We start from the raw sequence: 22,064 nt of genomic DNA, 5'->3' as shown, positions 1-22,064 counted from the left end.
AATCATGAAAATTTTTATTCAAGTTCAGTAGAAATTAAAGCATTAGTGAGTAGAAATCTACATTTAGTAATCACCTACCATAAGCCATTGTGAATGATAAAATCAAAAGGTGGCAACAAAATAATAGTTGAAAATATTTTGTCATAAATGTTGCTGAAAGATAGGTTGTTCTGAGAAAAGCAATTGAGAACACTGTTAGGTCAAAATTAAGAAGTTTGCATTAGAGAAGTGTGTGATGAGCAATGTGCACAAAAATGTCAATAAAGGAGGGAGAAGATCAAGTATATGATGTTCATAGGCCATAATCTGCATCCAACTGAATTATGAGGTAATAATATGTAAAAAATTACCTGACCTTCAGAAAACTGTTTAAATCCCCCCCCCTTTTTTTTTTTTTGAGACAGATGCTTCACAGTTTTTCATGCAGAAGCTGGAAGTATTTTAAAATGTTAATGTCTCTCTGTGCATTTTCTGCCAAGATGGATTATGATATTTATGAGATTGATTTTGTTCCTGCCTTTGCAAATTATTGGTAATGACAGAATAAAAATGCACATCAGAAACCCCTAATATTAATGTTCTTAAGCTTAAGTCTTAAGCCTACACTTCTTGTGGCTGTGCCACAAAGAGGAGATTCAGAATGCAGCAGCTCTCAGTATGCTCTAAATAAACAACAGCCAAAGCCAGGGCCAGCTACACTCCAGCAACACTATCAGTAATTCCCTGTACCCCTTTTCCTATGGTGGATCCAAATGAGTGTTCATGCTGGCTACCCCCATTCCTCCTCACAGAGCTGGTGGGACAACAAGGGCTGATCTCCTCTGGCAGAAACCCTGTACAGGACACAGGGCCACAAACATCTGTTCCCACTCTGTCCCCTGTCCTGGTGTTGGCTGCAGAAGAATCTCCCATGGAAGCTGGATTGCAGCTGCTGCTGGGGGTGTCTGCAATCAACATGTGTTGTCATTCAGGCCATTTTTCAGCTTAAAACGTGACTCTGTAAAATATAAGGTGGGCTGTTCATGACTGATGAATTGCTTAATCTTTTAGGAGATAAAGTGAGAGGAATCTATAATAAATATCTACATCCATATATATTTCCCTTTAGAAAAGCCAAGCAGTCAAAATCAATGGAGGCTCCAGCTTTTTGGTGATTCACTGCTTCTGCTGAGCTGACTACTACAAGCAGAGTGTGAGCTGGAAAGTCTAATAATTCCTTAACATGTGTGAAAAAGGTTTCTAAGCTCCTTCACCAGCAGCCCTTGGAGTAGCCTTGTGGCAGGAATGGAGCAAGTGGAGAACACAACTGAGGGAGCACAATTATGCTCAAGCAGAGAAGGAATTATTTCACGTTTTCACTAGATGTCAGAAAGTTTGTCTGTGGTCTTTCAGAAACAGTCAAAAGCATCAGCTCCGCCTACCCCCCAGGTGAAAGTCACATTAGTAACAGTAAGAAAACATTCCATATTTTGTTGTGAGACACATGAAAATCATAACATGTCTACTGGAGCTTTGAAGTGAGACACGATAGGACAGAAAGGAAAACCGTCTGGACAAGCTCTGGAGCCGTGAATTGTATAAACAATTCCTAGAAGATATTCTTAAGGAAGGTTTGGTATCTGCTGCCAACTTTTCTGTGACAAAACCTTTTTCTGTGAGGAAAAAAGATGGGAAAATATAACTTGTAATTGAATGTAAAACTGGAGGCTTACATTACATTTTGTCAAACAGGTCTCACTTACTCTGAGAGTATAAGATGTAGGACCAAAGAGAAACAACAGCAAAATACACTTAGCATAATCTACAAATAATCCTCAGATACAGAGGGAAACTATATAATATTTTAAAGAAACAAAAAATCCTCTGGATAGCTGGTAGAAAACTTTATCAATTCTTACAGACATTTAAAATAAAAACAGAGAATTGTCTGCAGGAAGCGAACTAGTCCTGCAAGAAAAGGAAAGAGTTCTTTTGAGAAAAATGTGGAGATTTGAGAAAAATCCCACAGAACTCATGCTGGCATTGTGCTGACCAAAAAACACGCAAGAATAATTTTTTAAAAAATTTAAAATTCAATACAAGGCAGAAACAGAAGAAAAAAGAATTTTTTAACTGTACAGAGAATATTAAGGATAAACTTACAGTAAGCTTGAGCTAATTTCTGAGGCAGAGCCTGGAAGCATTTGGCAATGGAATTATTCAAACACAGAGGTGACCAGAACCTTCTTGCAGCGACTATTGCACTAGTTTTATTAATGAAATTCAGCTAAATAATTCATTAGTCAGCAAGGCAATGAATAACAACAGGATAGCATTAAAAACAATATTTATGATAGAGCTGTTTCATAGAACACATTAAATATCCCAGGAACTTCAGATATTTGAAAGGTTTGGACGTTTCACAGACACACTTGCAGCCTGTGTTACTCGGAGGTCAATGGACTTTGAAAACTACGTTGAAACAGCAAAGCAAACACTAAGGCAAATGAAGATGATTAAGACCCTATCTTGCTTTACTTCACTACAAAACCACACCTCTGCACTCAAGAGCCTCAGTCACGTGTGCAATATGGACCAGGAAGATCACTTTCACAAAAAGACTGAAATCTGAGGGTGTTCTTATGAATTCAATCACCTCTCATTATAGGACTGTGAATTGTGACAACAAAAATGGTGAGGGTAAAGAAATGTAGCTGTCTAGCAAACCTTTGGGTCCCACCACCAAGCAAAGACAAAGAAGCTGCTCATTTGCAGACAATGAAAGTAAGAACCACCAAATGATATAAAAACTGTGGTATAAGTCAGAGAAGCCACATTCACTCCAGATAAAAGAAGGTATTCCAAGTAGGGCCACCATCCTTCTGTTTTCTCATGAATACAGATTATTTCTCACTTAGAAATCTTGTCTGGCACAATATAGAGAAACTGTGTATTCTACGATTTGGAGGTATGCAGCAGCCCTTTTCCTGGGAAATCTGACAGTTGTGCAGTGACAGTGAGCATGCGCAGTCGTGAAGAGAGACTTGACATATGTTAGAAACCCTGGACATTCCTAACACATTGGAGACTGTGGCTCTGTGTGTAGAGTAGGCTTGATGTTTCTCCAAGAAGTGCAGCTGTGTGTGCACAGTTTGATGGCACAGCCCAGGAATTCCAGTTTCATTCTGCAGATGAAGCACAGAGAACTTTTCCTGTGCTAAGTGACTCGACACTGACAGTGCATAACTCCTATTCAAACTTGAATAATTGCATACAGGTAAGAGCAGAGTTTCATCTAGCTCTGCACCTTGTTTCCAATAGTGACTACTAAGTAAGTTTCCTGAGAAGGTTACAAGGGCCCTCTAGAAGCTGTTTCCAAAATACATTTTGAGTATCTGCGGATAAATAATTCTGTGACTTCCTAAAGTATTTGATGTGGGTTTGTATTGAATAGTCCTTGGTGTCCTTTTCTTCCATGAGTTTATCAAATTCGTATTTTGAATTCAGGTACATTTTTAGCATCCACAATGTCCTGGCGCAAGTTCTATTGGTTAATAATGTGATGAATGAAGACATAGGTCCTTTTGTTTGTCTGGAGGCTGGCATCTTCTGGCTTCATTTGATACCTTCCAGATTTTGTGCTGAAAAAAACAGTTATTTCCTACTCACCTTGTTCAGGCCACTCCTGATTTTATTGTTCTCTAGTATATGGGTTTTTTTCACAACAAAATCTTTAGTCTACTTTATTGTTCTTCATCCTGTAATCTCTTCATATCTTTATTCATACTTGTTGCACTTATCTGTATCTTTTACAGGACTACTATATCTCTCTTCAAATGGACACATAACTATAAGCACTGCTGAATATGTGGATATGTAATGTATTTATGCAACACAAGAAATAATATTTTATATTCTTGATTCCTTTTGTAGTGATTTCTAGCAATGTTTGTCCTAATTTTACATTCCTCTACAGTGAATTTTTGTTGCCCAGTCATTACATGGTGGGAAGTTTTTATGCAAGTCTGCAATCAGCCATAGTCTGTATCACTAATCCAGTGCCATCAGCAAATATTTTCATCCTTTTTTGACACTCTTTTCTGATCCCTTGTGATCTGTGTTGAGCAATGTGGATTTCGGCACAAAGCCATGTGGGACTCCATGTGTGATCTCTTTCTACTGTGAGAGGCAACTAATACTTTACCTCCTTTCTTCCTGTCTTCTGAACATTTCTTCATGTCTGATTAGCTTCCTCAAGAGCCTCAAGGGAGGCAACTCTTTAAGTGCCTTCTGGAAATCCAGGCAGATGGTATCAAACAGATCTGTGCTGCCAACATTTTATTGACATGTCAGAGGACTGTGGTAGATAAGCACAACTTCTCTTTACAAAAACCACGTTGGCTCTTCCTCATTTTACTGTATTTATCCTGATGTCTATGAATTCTGTTGCTTATTATTTTTCTTCTGTTTGAACCAGTACTGAATGTCTGCCCTGCAGTCCTGCTTAAAAACTGGTATCGGGGTAGTGAGCACTAAGTTTAGCAATGGCTTCCCTGGGCTGTCTTTAATGACAGTATATTAAATGGATACACAATTAGGCAGCTGGATCCCTACCTTCGAAATACATGCAGGGGACAATCCCAAGATGCTGTGCCCATGGGCAGAGCATGTGCTGCCGGGATCACTGCATTTGAGAAGCCTCTTAATAAAAATTCTGCTGTGTTTACTCTCCTGTGGATCTCCCTTTCTGTGAGCAATATAAAAGACAACAATTCATGTTTCATTTAGAACAAATCAAAGCAAAACCAAAAAACAACTCAGGCAACATGTAGATTTGCATTTAACCAGAGATCAGGCTTTTCAGGAATGGTGAATTTTGCTGAGCATATTAAAAGGCTGTTTGTTTGGTTATACCAGTTTTACAGTATATGACTGTAGACTTGACTGGATTTGTACAATGCAAGTAAAGGCTAAAATTAAAAGCAGATTTAAACCATGAGTGAGCATTCCACTTTAGTAGTTGTGTATGGACCTGAGAGTAGTTTGGCTTTCTCTATTTTTGTGTTTAATATTCAAAGCATTCAGACATGCTGTTACCTACTCACTGACTGCCAGATAGATTATGGATAAAATAGTAAATGCTTTACTATGTTAAAGGCTCTTGGATTCTTGGTTGTTTGGGAGGAAAATAACGTAATCCAAAAAGTTGCTGTCGCGTTCCACTGTGGGGAACTGCGGAGAGTTATTTAAAAAATGGATGGTCGGGAAGTAAATTAAACCAAACGAGGCAAACATTGTATCTGAAATATCGTTTATTGATAACAAAAAGGAGAAGGAAAAGGAGTTGCCCAAATGAAAGAGGACTAGAAGGGACGGAAAAGAAGAAATGAAAATGGAAAAGGACAGGGGGAGAGGAAAGAGGGGACAGAGAGAAATAGAGGGCATTACCCCCATCGAGGCAGGGCAGTGCTGTCGGTGCCCAGGCAGGGCTGTGCCCGCTGCCTGCCCGCGGCCGGGCCGCCTCTGACCGAGCCTGAGCAGCTCCCGGCGGGACGCGGCTCCCTCAGCGACGGCCCCGGGCCCGCGGGGAGAGGGGGCTCGGACGGGAGGAGCGGGAGCTGGGCAGGGTCATGGGAACCGGCTGGACCGGGGCACGGCGGGCAGCGACGGCTGGATAGCGGCGGCAGGGAAGGATGCAGGCAGCCCAGGCAGGAACGCAGGGCGAGGCGGCGGTCAGGGGCACAGGAAGGCAGGACAGGTGCGAGGGCAGGAGAGCCAGAAGGCAGGCTGGGACCAGGGCAAAGGAGGGAGCGAGCAGGCGTAGCGAACAATAGCAAGCCCCAGCGAACAACAACGCAGTCGGTTTTTATACCCACCTGGCCCCACCCAAAGTTTTCCCGCTAACAGGGAACCATTGGTCCGGTCCAACCTTTCTTTGCCGTCCATTGGTGGAGACATTTTCGCGACCTGATGGGAGAAGCCCCTTCACAGTGTCTTCTACTGCCTCCTCATGGGAGGTATTGCCAGGCGAAGTCCTCCCAGGGACAAAGGCTTCTTCTAGTTGCCTCCTGCACATGGCACATGTGCACCTCTCCTCCGCATTCCTCTGACAACCATTGTTGAGGCATAACAAAACTGAATTGGCTCCTCACAGTTGCTAGTGGATTCTGCAGGTATTTCCAATAAGACAGCCTGTACATATATATAGCAGATTTGATCTATTAAATGTTTGTCAATTATATATCTTGTTTTGGGGGATTTCCTGGCCACTTACTCAGCAGAAATATCTTTCCAACACACTGACACCATACTGATTTATAAAAATGCTAGTAGTCCAGGCAGGGTGTCTTTCACAGGGCTGTAATTTCAAAAGACATTAGTGGAACAGATTTGCCTCTTATTATTTTTGTACATTGCCTGTGATTATTGCTATCATAATTTAGAAATACTCAAGTGTGTTCTCCATCATGCATACTTTCAATCTGCTTGATGCTGTCTCTTATGAAAGGCACAACTTTTATCTTTGTTGCTCTGCCCACATGCTTATGCTGTTGTTTCCTTGATATTAATAATTTACATCCTGTTAAATTCCTTGACACAAAGGCTTTGAAAATTCTTAGTATATGCTATAATACCTCATGGTGATTTTTATCTTGCTAATTTTGTTTCTGAAATTGTATCAGTGAAGGAGGGAAAGCCATTCTCCACTTGTAAACACCAAGTCCCCAGACAATACTGTCCAGGGACTTGGTGTTTACAACCATCCAGATGGCAGTGAGTGTGAATTTTGCATTTTGATTGAGATGGTTAGTACTGATGTGAAAACAACAAAATCCCCCCATGTTTGCAGAAGATTGCCTACTGACTGCATCTGGCAATGTAGCAGGTATATCATTTATTCCATGTACAGAGAACATGTTGCACTTGGAAAACATAACAAAATATGATGGTTTCTGACTCTAATCAAGTAGTTTCTTCTGTGATGAGTGGAAATTGAGGCTTGCCAGAAGTATAAATTGGTAGAACGACCAGTAACAAAAAAGCAGTGAGCTGTTTCAATGTTAAATAATTAACCAGCAAACATACGTACAATCAATACTGCAAGCAAGTTATGTTAATGCTGAGGTCTTAGCACTTTCAAGAGTGCATGCTTGAAAATTATAGTTAAATACAAGTGCAAAATAGTTTTATGACTCATTTATTCAAGCAATTACTTCATTTTTGTACATAAGAGCTAAATAAAAGGAGGAAAAAGGATAATTTTAAAAGAACTTGATATTAATTTTCTTCAGTAAGTGATGCTGAGATGTAACAGCTGCATTATATTTTACCCTCATTCTTTGTGCAGATTTCCTTTTATCACAACTGAATCATTCTTGTCTTCCTCTTTCTATTTTAGTTCATATTTACAGATTTTATCATCCACTTTAGTTTGCTATGAAACTAAGAAGCCCAGAGTCTGTACTGTGAAAATGGAACAGTGTTAACTAGTGGAATTTGCATGCTAGTATTTTTGGTTTTCTGGATTTGTTTATTTTGTAAGTGGAATTTCTCAGAATTCTCTCATGAGCACAGGATCATTCAATGGTAATATTCATCACCTTCATTAATGATGAAAAATAAGAATATGCTAGTGAACTTTTTAGTGGCAGAAGGCTAAAGAAGAAAGAAAGGCAATCCTTGGGGACCTGAGGACTACAGGGTGGAAGTTCGAGTAAAATCCATTGCACTGGAGTTCAGTTCCATTTTAGGTCTTGTCACAGAGCTTGCATTTACACCATCTCATCAGCTTCTAGATGGTGTAAAAATCCTTTCCCTTCAGAGTTTGCACATGAATGAGAACATGTACCACCTCTACTATGTTGTGATTTTCTTTCTAATGGCAGTCACTTAAAGTCTACCTCCACCATCCAGGATATCCTTTGTGTGTCTCTAGGACAGAACTGTGACTCCTGAACCAAGATATTTGGCTCATGGCATTATGCCCAAGTCTGTCTGGGCTTTTCTCCTTCCTTCAAGTTTCTAGGGAAGTTCTACATTCAGGGGAAGAAAAAACTGGGCACCTTATTTATTTACTTATCCAACATTTCCAGTGGGCCTGAGGTGACAAGAGTGGATCATATGGACTGTTTTCTCAAGAAAGAGCCCTCCTTGAAGGCTAGGTCAGTTGGCTTCCTTGGTTTCTGGGTCCTATTCCAGTGTCCCATAGTCTGTGGCAATGCCGAAGCCTTGATTAGCTGTTAATGGAATGTGCTATGAATGGTTTGGGTTTTAAGGGAACTTAAAGATCATCCTGTTCCAGCCCTCCTGCCATGGACAGGGACACTTTTCAGTAGATTGGGTTGTTCAGAGCTCCATCCATGTTGGCCTGCCCCAGGGATGGGGCATCCACAACTTATCTGGGCAACCTTTTCCAGTGTCTCACCATCCTCACAGCAAAGAGCTTCCTTCTAATATCTAATCTAACCCTACGGTCTTTCAATTTGAATCCATTCCCCCATATTCCATCACTACATGCACTTGAAAAAGTCCTTCTCCATCTTTCTTGTAGGCTCCCTTCAGGTACTGAAAGACCACAATTAGATCACCCCAAAGCCTTCTCTTTTCCAGGTTGAACAAACCTAATTCTCTCAGCCTTTTCTTGTATGAGAGGTGCTCCATCCCTCTACCCATCTTGGTGGCCTTCCTCTGGACTCGCTCCAACAGGTCCATGTCTTTCTTTTGCTGAGGACCCCAGAGCTGGATGTAGTACTCCACGTGGGAATAATGACCACCACCCATTAGAGAACCTTTGGCCATTCCTTGCTGCTGTTCTCAGGCAGCAAGCATAGCTCTGGGAAGTGACGTGCTGCTCTTGCTTACCAGCAGTGAAACTCTAATCAAAAAACTTCCTCCTGTGTTTCCTTATTTTCCTTCAGAATTACATCTACTCATTGTGTCTTTTAGCCTTCATCCCCAGCAAGCAGACACAGAGGTTAGGGAAGTTTTTCACTTATCTAGAACTTGGTACATACCTAATCTTCCCCATCCAAGAAAGATTGATTCACCTTAAAGAATTAATTTGACTCTCCAGCTATGAAGAAGAGCCTGTTAGAAATTATGAGCAGTTTATGGCATAGAAGTAGAGCAAAAGCAAAACTTTTCTGATACAGTAAAACAAAGAAGATTGTGATGAAGAGATATTTTGTGCTGGAAAAAATATCCTTGAAAAACTGAGGTTGAAAGTAAGAAAAACCTCCCAGAGTTATAGCACCAGGGTTTTGAAATAATCTTCTTGTGTGGCCAGAGGAGGCAAATAATATGATTTATTTGGAGATGAATCTTGACAGTGTTATTAATTGGATTATATTCAGGTTTACATGTGATGGCAGCTTGGACTTGGTGACTTTTGCTATTCTTTTCCAGTTCTTACCCTATATTCACCTATTCCTAAAGCTGAAGAGCAATTTGGCCTAATTTCAACAGTCAGAGAATTCATAAGGAACTTCAGACTGCAAAGGAACTCCCAGGTGAGCTCCACATGATGGTCTTGAAGTCAACAATAGCATTAGATAGTACTCTTACAAAAAAACCCCCAGGTTCTCCCCATTCTGTGCAAGCTGATTGAGAACCCCTTATTCTTCTTAGAATGAGATGGCTCATCAGTTCTAGATTTCACAGTCTGCATTTATTCTTATGATTACATTGTCTTTTATCTTAAGTAGAACTTCTTTCTCCTTCATTTTTTAAATCTCTTGATATACTTACAGATAACTTTTATCCCTTTTCAATCTTCAAGTCCTTACTATTCTCTGGAAAGAGACTTTCCATTGTCCTTTTCACACTAGTAGGGCCTCTGGATGTGACTGCAATCTCATTACTGACATATTGATAGAGCAACACTAACATTCATTTTATTTTAATTTTTCTATCAGGTCTTGAAAAATTCAAGTTGAAAAATGAGTTTACAGAGAGAATTGGCTTTCCTACCTCTATTCAAACTGTTTATTTTTAGCTGAGTATTACTGAATATGGAAGCAGTCCAGTTTACATCCTGGTTTGATTTCCTGTTTACATGAGCCAGTCTGGTGTGACCATCGTATTTCTGGACCACTCTGGAAGCTTGTGTGCAGCCTTCCTTCCACCTCCGAGGAGAGCTGCTGTACACAATGGAACTATTGTTGTGCTCTCTGATAATCAAATATGAATATTGTTGGACTCAGCATATGCTGGGCTTATGTCACTTTGCTATAGTGCAAACTTTTCACTGAAATGTGGGGAGAAAACTCATGTTAGAGAATAGTCAAAACTGTATCCATATTTGTTTGAAGCTAATACAAAAACAGATCTGGTCATATGTAGGGTAGCTCCCCATGGTATAATTTTTGTGGGCTTGAGGGGGAGTGATGTCTTTATTTTTACTTTTTTTTTCCCCTTCCCATCTGGTTCTGTTTCCCAAACTATAAAGCTCACTATTTCCCTTAAGAGACTATTAAAAATATTTTTTAAGATCTACAGAATAGTTGAGAATCTGAACTGGCCATTATGACTACTAATGGTCATAACAGCAGGCATTTCACGGGAGGGACTCTTAGGGAGCTCAGTTTCACCAGTCCATCTAACGCATTAGCAGTCTCTGTCCTTGTTATTATTATTTTAATAGGATTTTCAGAATAAAATGGAAGAGTATGTGCATCCAGAGAATGCTCATGCCAGGTAAAAGAGCAGTGTTTACTCATTTGGCTCAGATTCTGTCTAGCAATTTTTTTTGTTTTATTTTCAGTAAAGATGCATTTTAGAGAAGTGGGAGTACTTTAATGTGTACTGATGAATATAAAACTAGAGACAAACAAGTCTAGGGTTTGTTTAAGGATGATACAAATATTGCTATGCTAATGGATAAGAACCCTGAAATAGAACTGGTTAATTCTTTTGTTCTTGAGGCTGATTCACAATAACTAAACAAGATAGATGAAGCAAAGCTCATTCAGTTTTTACTAATCTTTCGGATTCACTTATGCAAAAATTCATACTAAGATTATTTTTTTTCCAAGGGATACAGCAAACTTCATTTTTATTTAATTACCTGTTTCAAAATCACATTTTGAATGAGTGCCTCCCATTAGAACATCCAGATTTTCCCCTGGTGTCTTTGAAACACGCCAGTTTTTTTAATGATGCTTTTATCTGATACTTGCAGGCAAAGATTCGAGAGCACAGATACCTAGCATGCCCTGTGCACAGGCTTACCTTCTGCTGCTGCTATTTCCATTTCAGATGTGCTGCGGCTGTGCCTGGGGAATACCCTCAAGGAAAGCTTTGTCACAAGGAGGCAAATGAGGTTCCCCGGAGCAGCCCACCGCAGTGCTGCAGCTGGCCCGCAGCAACCACGCCCCGTCACCTTGGGTCAGAGGCGCTGCCTAGGCACGAGATAGCGTTCAGAAATTATGTGTCCAATTTTAATAAGGTCAAAAGATATGGATGGAAAATGGCTCCTGCTTTTCCTGATCCAATAGCACAATGCAGGTCTCCTACTGCATTAATGGTGACATGTATAAATAACAGTCATCAGGCCTCTCAGGGATGGATTTACAGTGAGCCTATCAAACAGCAACTATCAAAAGGGGACACAGCACTTAATTTGAAACCCATATGCTATTTATTTTAATACTGTTAAAAACTTGCAGAAAATCTTGATTGTATTCTGAAATACTTTTTTTTTTTAACTCACAAAAATCAAAGGAAGTACCTCAATCAACAATCTTTAATTAAATGAAACTTAAAGAAAAAAAAAAAAAGCAGGAACATTTCAAGTCTGGAGAGTATTCCACAGCTGTTTTCTTTTTAGAGCTGGTCATGGTAGAAGATTATGCTGATGATCATAATGCACACACTTATTTTTGTTTCAGTTGCTTGCTAGAAATACCTAAAAACCACTTTAAACCTCAGTGCTGCTTCAGTAAGTGCTGCAGCACCAACAAAGTTTCTTCTATGTACTGAAACTGTGTGTGTATGGGGTGGGGGGTGTATGTTACAGTTAGACAGGATTCCAAAATATGCACTGATCATGAAAATCAGTAATTCTAGTCTAAAATATTTATTACCTGCATAAGAAATATCACATTTAAAGGGTTTTAGCAATATCATACAATGAATCCCAGAAGATGGTAAATAAGTAAATAAAAACTAAGCAAGGCAGGTAAAATTAAATTGTAGTAGGAGTATTTTCAGTGGTAATTACAGGAGTCTGTCATTGCTGAACTGAGAGTAATAGAGGCAAATGTCAAGAAATCCAGCAGTCACATGGCACTTAATGAATATGAATGGAACATATTATACAGACACTGATCAAGTCTTTATGACTCATTTAAAATGAGATTAGGTGCAGGTTTGAATCAGAGATGCAATTTATTTGTAGTATACAAAGGATACTCTGTATCTTCCTCAGATCTGTTGTCTACAACACCTTTTTGTTTTCAAAATCAGGATTTTGAGACTCCATGGGGATTGCTGTCTTTTAGTTTGTTACTTATAATCTAAGTGGTTAAATTGTAGCTGAAGATCAGCCAGAAAACTTGATACATTATTTTTATCCTCTTCGGAAACAAAAGTTACTAAATACTGAAATGCTTCAAGGATAAGAGTATACAAAAAGTATGTGATACTGATATTCTTGAATGTTTAATTTAACTGTTTTCAACCAGCATGAAACATTTTGACTTGTGGAAAGACACATTGCATTTCAGTTTGTCAGATCAAAGACAAATGTTTCACTTGGACTTAGTTTTTATGTGTACCCTTGAGCTGTTCAACAGCTTCCTGGCATTTATACTCCATGCTCCAGTTCTTTAATGTGCTGAGTCCCTAACCCAAGTTGTGCTGACTTCAATGGTAAAGACATTTCTGCATCTGTAAGTATAACAGTGCATTGTTTTTGTCAGAAAGCAGAAAAACATTGGCAAAATTGTTTCCTGTGGAAAATGTAAGTTTTACAGAAGCAGCATTTTCCATTGAAACACCACATTTTTAGAAAACTTCCAACTAACTGCACTTAAAATATGTTTCAGGAGTGTTATTTTGAAATCTTTGAATGCTAACATCTTTTTTTTTATCCTAAATAATTTTGATTACAAAAACTTTTCATACACACATTATTGATAAAATTAATTGAGCTTTCATGTATAGGATATATTGATCATAATTTAATTATCATTTCAGTATTACATTATTAATTATACAACACTATAAAGTGTTATGGTGCATTATGGTTCTTTTGCATTACTCCAAATAGTTAGTGAAAGTCTAAGAGTCTGCAGATTATTGCAAAGGGGGGAAGAAACTGGTAGCAAAGTGAGCGATCGTTATAATGTAGTCACACAAAATTACAAGGAATACACAAGATCTTGTTTTGCTGGACAAAGGAGGAATTAAAACCATAGCAGGTGATGCCCTTACTCAGAGCTGTGGGGTTCTTTCATCTTTCCCTCCCACTCCAGTTCTTTGATTTCTTGCTGAAGCACCCTTTTGGGTAGATATGTGCTGGGTTTTGAACACAGCTCCAAGCCACAGAGTCATTGAAGCCAAACAGCTTCGACGTGAGCCTGTACTCCATCTCAGCTTGAGGGAAACCTCTGAAGCTTGGTAAACTGGGATGTGTGGTAGTTCCACCCACTGACTGGGCAGCACCATGGTATGCAGGCCAGGAAGCACATTTACCAATTTACACCATGTTTACCTTGTGGGAATATGAGAAGCCACCTGGAACAGAAAAAACCGTCTTCCTTCCCTGCAGCAGCTGAAGTAGTGCACGGCAAGGCAAAATGAGACTATAGCAGAGAAACTGTAGGTGATTTACTTGCTTTCCCTCAAGGACCATACTTGTATGGATTATTAAGATACAACTAGAATTTTCTTCTACAGATTTGGGTTGAAACTTCCTGTTCTATCTACAGGGTGAGTAATTCACACTGTGTGTCTGTTTTTCCGCCCCTCTCCTACAGCTACACAAATATGCACTCATGCACACATGCTGCATTGGTCAGATGTCTGGGGTTAACCCAGATGTATGAGCCTCAGACCAAAAGTCTCAGTTAAAATGCTATTTTTGCTGCTGAGGCTTTAGGTGTCTGTTCCTAGCACAGACATGAGACAGCCGCCTGCAGCATTTGCAGGGCTGTGGGAGATAAAACTGGTGCTATTGGGTTTGTGTTCAGGACTGTCTGGCAATTCTCACAGGTACAGGTAGACATGCACATTCAGACAATGCCAGGCACAATTCTCCATGCTATTCCTAATTTCTTTGTTTCATATATACGTTTGTTTTGGCTAGTGACACATGCCTAGTTTGGGGGCTTTTTTTGTCTTCTGGGACTGTATAACCTTCTTATCAGTTAACCCAAATGAAAGGCCGCTGTTATACTCACTGGTTTACAAGTTTATTACAGTTCAGTTACAGATTATGAATGAGGCCAGACTGACAAATGGGTTCTTTCCATGTCAGGCAATAATGATATCAGATTCATCACGATCTTTCTTTTCCTCCTCTATAACTCGGTTGTGTGAATAAATGAAGAAAACCATATAACATTCAAGACTTCATTAATTGGTTGCTTAGTCTCAGGTATCACTTTTCTGAAGTTATCTGCCATCTGGCACTGGGAGCAGGTTTGCCAGACAACTGCTGAGCAAACAGCAACCTTCCTAAGCAGATGGAACTCCAGCAAGGTGACATGGAAAAACTATTTGGCGATCCAAGCCCCAGCTATCCTTGTGGTCTCTGGTCTCTCTCTAGTTTCTCTATTTCCCTTTAAAGCTGCTTTTTGGTATTGTAGAAAAGGAGGTTTGGAGAAGGAAAAAGAGAAGGAAGAAAGGGATTAAAATAAGAAAAGCAGGTATCCTTGTGGCTCTTTGGGGCCAATTGATTAGCTTATTATGGAAGCTGGTGCAAAGGACATGGAGAGGAGACTGAGCTTTGACAGCTGATGTGCCTGTGTGGAGTGCTCAGGCTTCACTAAACCTCAGCACAGAACTGATGCCCTTTCCCAGCTCCTTCATGCGTCCTTATGTCTGCTATATATTAGTAGATGAACATCAACAGCTAAAAAACCAAACCCTTTTATAAGGTGGGGAAGTCTGCAGCAAGTCGTGAAAATGCTAAGCTCAATTTTCCAACCTACCCCTCTGCCAGAGATGGCTTCTGCGTCTGTAGCAGATGCAGGAGAAGGAAATGTGTGTCTATGCAGCAGCAGCTACAGTTCAGGGTCCTACGCCATATCTCAAAGCTTGCCTCCACTAGGAAGATGCTGAGTTGGTAGGCACTGAAGGGGCTAAGGGTGGTAGTTTGCCATTGCACTAATTCTGGTGTGGAAACGGTATTCTTTGGCAGCCTTCTAAAACAGTACTATCTTAAACCAACACAAGGAAGACCAAGCTTTTTGTAGGTTTCTTTTGGTAACAAAGCCAGATTAATGTAACAATCCGAGAAGAAAACACACCGATTTTCTATGGACTTATATTGCAGCTGACTGGGTTCCCTGAGCTGCTTCAATGTCCTGTCCGACAAGGGGTTGTGTTGGTGTGACTGCAAGTGCCACACACTCCCGGGGCAGGGAACGAGCAGTAGAGAATAGGCAATTGGGCAGGAGTGACTTAACCAAGTTACGCTTCTCAGCATGGGCCTTTGTCATCTGCCTGTGTGGCAAAGTTTTACTGGATCAACAGCATCACTCAAGGCTGTGAAGTTCTTCACCTATAAAACTATATTTTAAAAGACTTCACTTGGAATATTTATTGAGCTTTAAGACTATACATATGCACACCTCTAGTTTTGCTTTCCTGAAGCAGAAGTTATAAATGTCATCAGGACACCAAACATGAAGAAGTTTAACTTTTCCATATAATGTAAAGAATGAAACAGCACATTGCCAAATCGTCCAACACCACGTAAGGCAGAGATTTTAGACTATGTTTAAAATAGGAATGCGCGGGGTTCCTGAGCCCTCCCGCTGCGGTGCCGAGGGGTACGGGACCCGCTCCCCGGCTGGCACCAGCCCGGAGCTCGTGGACACCTGCTGGCGGCATGTGCGTGCTTCAGCTTCGCCTGCGGACATTTTTGTTAAGCAGATACCTATATCGATATCTATGTATATATGCACACGCATACATATATATATACTTCATAAAGAATATACACTTACATATATATAGATATAATTAATATACAAACACACAAACACACATATATACATATACTTATATACATACATACAAATACGCGAGGAGCGGTTCCCAGCCAGGTGTCCGCGCCCGTCCCCGTCCCCTGCCCCGTCCCGCCCCGCCATCTTCCCGCTGTCCGGTGTTCACCGCCGCCGCGCCTCAGCACCGCCGCCGCAGGGACCCCGCGGCACTTCCCACGGCTGCGGGCTTCCCACCCGGGGCGGGACCCTTCTGCTCCGGGCGTTTCAGTGGGACGCTGCGTGAGCCCCCAGCCCCAGGACGCGGCGCTGTCGCGACTACATGTCCCGACATGCCGCTGCCTCCCGGCGCGGCGCCGCGGGCACCCACCGCCGCCCATTGTGCTCCAGCGGGAGCAGCTCCGCTCCCTAGGCCTCCCCCCTGCGCGCCAAGTGGTCCCTTCCAGCGTTCCATGAGGCGCCCTTCGGGCGGTCCCATCCACGGGAAACAGGGGGGTCGGAAGAGCGGGGCAAAACTCAGGGCCCAGCGAGCCCTCCCTGGAGGCCCGGCCGGCCGGTGATTGGCGTGCACGGCCGCCAATAGAGCGAGGCGGCCGGCGGGCGAGCCAATGGGAGCGGAGCATGGTCGGGGCGGGGCGGGGCACAGGGAGAGGGCGGGGCGGGGCGGGGCGGGCGCCGCGCGTGCGCGGGGGGGGAGGAGGAGGGATCGTGTCGTGTCCGTGTCGGCTGCTCCAGGGAGGGTCGGGCGGAGGGAGGGGAGGATGGAGCGGGCGGCCGGGCGGCCGTGAGCAGGGCGGGAGCGGAGCCAGCAGGCCGCGGGCAGGCCCGGGCGGGGGAGAGGCGAGGCAGGGAAGGGAAGGAAGGCAGCCGGGTGACGGGTCGTGCGGCGGAGGGGGCATCGGGCGGAGAGCGGGCGGGCGGCCGGGGCTCCCGCTCCGCAGGGCGGCCGGCGGGGCAGGATGAACCAGGAGGAGATCCTGAGGAAATTCATTAAGCGAGTCCAGGCCATGAAGGACACGGACCACAATGGGGAGGACAACTTCGCCAGCGACTTCATGGTGAGGGGCGGTGGCGCGGGCGGGGCTCCTGCCGCCCCCTGGGGCGGGGGGGTGACCCCCAGCCCCTTCCCCATTCCCCCGCGAGCGAGGGGGTGTCGGGGCGGGCGAGCGTCGCATCCCTGGGGGTGACCTGCTATTGTGTGCCCCGGGGCTCGGCCGGCTCCCTGTGCCCACCACCACTTCGGAGCTCGGCGGGGGGAGGGAGCGTGTCCGCCTGGCTTCAGCCTCCTTCCTGCCCCCCACCCCTGGGAGGTTTGTCGCCGCGGCCCCGGCCCTTCCCCGCTCCTGGGGAGGTGGTGGTCATGGGCTCTTGCAAAATTAACCGGGAGGTTTCTCGTCCTCCCGCCCCGCTGCTTCCCTGAGCACATAAAGGGGACAGAGGCGGCGCGGGGGGGGCTGCGAGCGCTTCCTCGCCCTTGCAGCCCCTTTTCTGCAGGATTGCCGTCTATGATGTCAGCTGGGGATAATCGGGCACTCCTTCGCTCCTTCCACTTTTATCTGCTCCTAGAGCTGCCTGCTTGAGATTTCTTTTTTTTTCCGAGGAGATGTGTTAAATGTATTGATAGTCCTTGGAGGAATATTCATCTTCCTTTCCCTAACATCTCCCATCCCCCATCGCAGCCCTGCCTGTATCCCTCGTCCTTTCTTCCTTCCAGATCAGTTCACCGTCAGCCTTTGGTTAATGTGTGCGCTCTGGGAAAAATTGTGTTGGAGAATTAGTGCTTTTCCTGGTTTATTTTAGCTGTTTGATTGAGCTGTTATAATATCTCGGGAGCTTTATTTTTTGAACTGGTGGTCTGAGCGGTGAACAATGATTTTGATTGGGTAGATGTTGCTGGCACTTTTCAGTATCATTTAAATACTTAATATCAAAATGCAGTTTGACGCACAGAAGAGCTGAAGGAGAGCGGGTTAGTGCCCTCCGTATCTGTCTTCGTAGCTCGCTTTATTATGCGTCGCTCTTTGGGATTAGAAGCACATCGTTAGCCCTTTAAGGTGTCAGTCTGTGCTAGTGGTCTGGGAACAACAACAAAAAAAATCTCAATATAAATGTCGCATCGGAGATTGTCCGAAATGTGGGGAGGAGGCCGCGGATGTTGCGCAAGGCGGAGGGGAGCTGGGAGCGCTGGCAGGTCCAGGGGTGGAAGAGGAAGTGGACTTTGGGAAGTAACGAGTTCATCCAGGGTGGGGAGGGAGCCCGTGGGAAATCGGCCATGCTCTTTGGGCAGGATTTTGCAAATACTAAAAGTATGCTGCTGAAACATCTGAGCGTGTGGGAAAGGAAGAGAGAAACGTGTGAAATGAAGAATGGCATTGGAGCAATAGGACCCTTCTGAATCTTTACATGAGAGCTTAAAGGTTACAGAATTGACAGAAGCTTTTCATTAAGTCATAGTTTTAGTAATATAATTGGTATTTAACACGAATTGACATCTTGCCTTGTACTGATGAGTCTGTCTTGTTCATGTAGATTATATGTACTGTACAGAAAGGCTGGCCTAGACTAGTGCAAAATGCAGAACATTTTTAATAATCTCTGTGTTAAGCACTTTGTTCTAGATCTCCTAATTTGCTTCTACCATTTCATATCTGATAAATATCCTGATATTTTAGCTTTGTTGTAGTCAAATGGTATGCAATACATTTTTTTATCATCCTTTCTTTGAAGCAGTGGCACCTGTGTATGGAAAAATAGCTTTTGTTTCAATTTCTCTGTTTGAGAGCGTGCTGTTTCTGTAGCTTTCAACTGTATAGGCAGTGAATTTTCCCACTGTTCTCCTGTAGCAGTAAGAATACTGGTAAAAATGGCAAAATAGGATTATAGGAACTAATGGGCAAGACATTTCAGGAAAAAGGTGTGTTACCTGAAAGAGTGTTAAATATTTTTGGGAGAATTGTTTTGAAAATTTCTTTTATCCTCTTAACACTTTGTATTTCAGACTTTCCTATTTGATTTTTGTATCAGAAATTAAAGGAAAAGCAGGAAATTAGGATGCTGATCTTCAGCTCTAATATTCACCTTTATATAGTAAAGCAGACATAGATTAATGTGGTGACAAGAATCATAATTGCTGATTTTTTTAAAACTATGAATATGTTGGGGTATTTTGGGTTTTTTTGGGGTATGTGTTTTCGGGTGTATTTGGCTGCCTTAACAGAGCCATGCTTAGGTCCCCTCTGAAATGATTGAAGAGGGAGAAGAAAAAAAAGGTAAAGGGGATATAAATGTCAGTATTCTGCTTACTTAAAGAATTAGTAGATATTTTTTGAGGAGTGAGTAGGGAGGAAGTTGTGTTTTCTCATTTAAGTGCAGGACGTTCTGTGGCTGTTAAACAGTGGCAGGTTTGTGGAATAGGAATTGCTGTTACTCATCGCTTCATTTCCAAGTCAAAATGGAATCTAAAATACGAATGGAATAGTGAGTGAATGCAAATGAAAATGACTCTTTACCTTTAGGTCTTTATTCCCTTTGAATGTGTTGAGTAATAGGCTTAGAGAGTTGTGTATAGGCCTCAGTGAATGAACTAAAAGTACGTGATGGGTGCCAGGGAGTGCTGGAGGAGAGGTAGAGAAGCTAGAGGTGTGCACAGGGAGGCTGATAAGCCTGGCTGATTGCTATTGAAAGTCCAGAGTGTAGATGACTAAGACTGCAATTTAATAATGCCATTGACATACCTGGAAACAACTTCCGCTTGGAAGGTGGAAAGTTGATTATTACCCACTCCACCACTGTCTTCCCACCTCCCCCCCCCCCCCAATAACAAGATAAATTCTATAATCTGGGCACTAGTAGCAAGTTTGTTACTGGAAATCAAATTTATTTAATTAGTTTGCACTAGGAAGTAAGCAGGACTTATTACTAGATCACTTCAGTACTCTGGGTGTACACAATTAGGATTAAATGAAGTGGATTGTTTGAAAACAGGGTAGACATATCTGGATGCCTTGCCAGTAAGCATATATATGTTGATATGGGGGTAAGTGGGCTTTTTCCTAAAATAATGTAGTTTAGGATTTTGTTCTATGGTTGCAGTACATCCAGGAGTATACTTTTTCCTGGGTTTTTGCTGACATTGCTATTTGGGCAGAAGGAAATAAGTGTAGATTGCTTCCTCTTGGTGTTTCATGCTGTATGAATACAACCAGCATGGTCTAGGTTCTGATTTTTTTTATAATGAACATGTGTCTTACATCAAACAAGGACTGGAAGTCAAAGTTCCATATGGAGGAAAAGAAAACAGCTTTTCTAGATTCTAGAATTTAGGAAGACCTCGATAAATATTACTTGCTGATTTATTTTTTTATTTTAATTTACCCACAATTAACAATTAATTTTTGTTTTTGTATGTGATAGTCATGACAAAAGCATTCTGACGCTCTCATTTCTCATTTGATGTAGGTTGCCATTGTTATAGGAGAACTGAAATATGAATAGTGTGAAGCTTTACCTTCAAAGATCAGATGTTATGTGTCAATTGTTTTGTGGTACATGACAGTCTTGCTTCATTTTTTGAGTTATATATCTGGCTAATCTGTTGTCATGGAACACAGTGGATGGATGAGAATGGGTTTTTTGTGATGGATACTGTGTAAGGAATCCTCAGATACTGTTTGGAGGTAGTGGTGTCAAAATGATCCCGTCTTAAATCATCAGTCTAAATAATAATGATTTTTTTTAACAACTTCGTTACACCTAGTCACAGATCTTTTTATGCCTTTCATTCAAGAGGGCACAGGTAACTAACTCAACTGAATATTGTGTGTGTGTTCTGTTCAGTCTGTCTAAGCTGAAACTTTTAGGTTTGGAGGCAGTAAAGTACTCAAGGCGCTGTTTTCTGAAGTATGAAAGGAAATTTGAATGGGTCTGATTTGAAACAGGAAAAAAGTAGTTTCTATGCTTTTTATCTCTAGTTGGTTTTAATTTTGAAATTTTTATGTTTAAGCACTTCTAACTGATTATTTTGTGAAAATGCTATTTAAAAAAATGGGAGATGGAATGTGCTTGACTTGTAAAGATAAAATGTAGCTGATCATAGGAAGTGCTACACCAGATGTTATAAAGCTTTCTTTCTGTGTTTTTTGAAGGTTTTGTCTTTGTTTTGCTTTTTGGTGTTTTTTTCCAGGAAAAGGCATTTCTAAATGTCTCTAAATTTCTAAAATGCCTAAAGTCTGCTTAAAATGAGCTAACAATCTTCACTATACTAAATCACCAATTAAAACTACTAAGATACATAGTGAAAGCCCACATACTGATGCCAGTCATGACATACATTTTGTTCTGGTTCTGGAACAGCATTATGGATACCAGAAATACCTATTCAACTGTAGCACTTCAGAAATGCCCCTCTTAAAAGCTTGTCTGTGTATTAATGTGCATTTGCATAAGCCTTTCTGATTCAAATACTATTAGTGCACCTTTTGAGTATCTGTGAAGATAGCTTTCAAATTTATAAGGCAGGCATATAATCTGGAAACTTATAAAACTTTTATCTTTTTTTACCATCTCTGCATTATTTTTTTAAGATCCCACTATATAGATACTTTTGGAAGTGATGTTTACTAGTATCTGTTTAATGAGTTTCGTGCTTGTAATATGTAGAAATACTAATGCTTTGTCATATATGTTATAAAATGTGTGCTGTCTTTCCAAGAGAAATTATTTGTATCTGTAAAGGTTAAACTGGGAAAAAAAGCTTTGGTACAATCAACTAGATGGTAAACTGTTTCTTGAAACTTCAAAACCAAGATTTAAGTGGTGTAAGCACAGGTTTGCATGGAATTCTTGTAAATTGGGTTCTTTTGAAAAAACAACTGTTTGGAGCACTTATTTTCCCTAAAGCATGACAGAAAGAGT

The 22,064-nt window shown here is 41.6% G+C and overlaps 1 protein-coding gene across 2 annotated transcripts in view; it reads left to right on the top strand.

Annotated features, from left to right (window-relative positions):
* The first annotated feature begins 16,926 nt into the window (after positions 1 to 16,926).
* Positions 16,927 to 22,064, top strand: part of PTPN12 (protein tyrosine phosphatase non-receptor type 12) — a 70,590-nt gene continuing 65,452 nt past the window's right edge. Inside the window, exon 1 of one of the 2 annotated variants that reach the window (XM_069035918.1) lies at positions 16,927 to 17,209. In XM_069035918.1, coding sequence (XP_068892019.1) covers positions 17,111 to 17,209 — 99 coding nt within the window. In that variant the 5' untranslated portion in view covers positions 16,927 to 17,110. The remainder of the gene's footprint in view (positions 17,210 to 22,064) is intronic. The other variant, XM_069035908.1, reaches the window with a different exon arrangement.

This window comes from Aphelocoma coerulescens, chromosome 1A (assembly GCF_041296385.1).
Source record: "Aphelocoma coerulescens isolate FSJ_1873_10779 chromosome 1A, UR_Acoe_1.0, whole genome shotgun sequence".
Lineage (NCBI taxonomy): Eukaryota > Metazoa > Chordata > Aves > Passeriformes > Corvidae > Aphelocoma > Aphelocoma coerulescens.
Note: the sequence above shows the minus strand (reverse complement) of the source record. Positions and strands in the feature narration are given on the sequence as shown.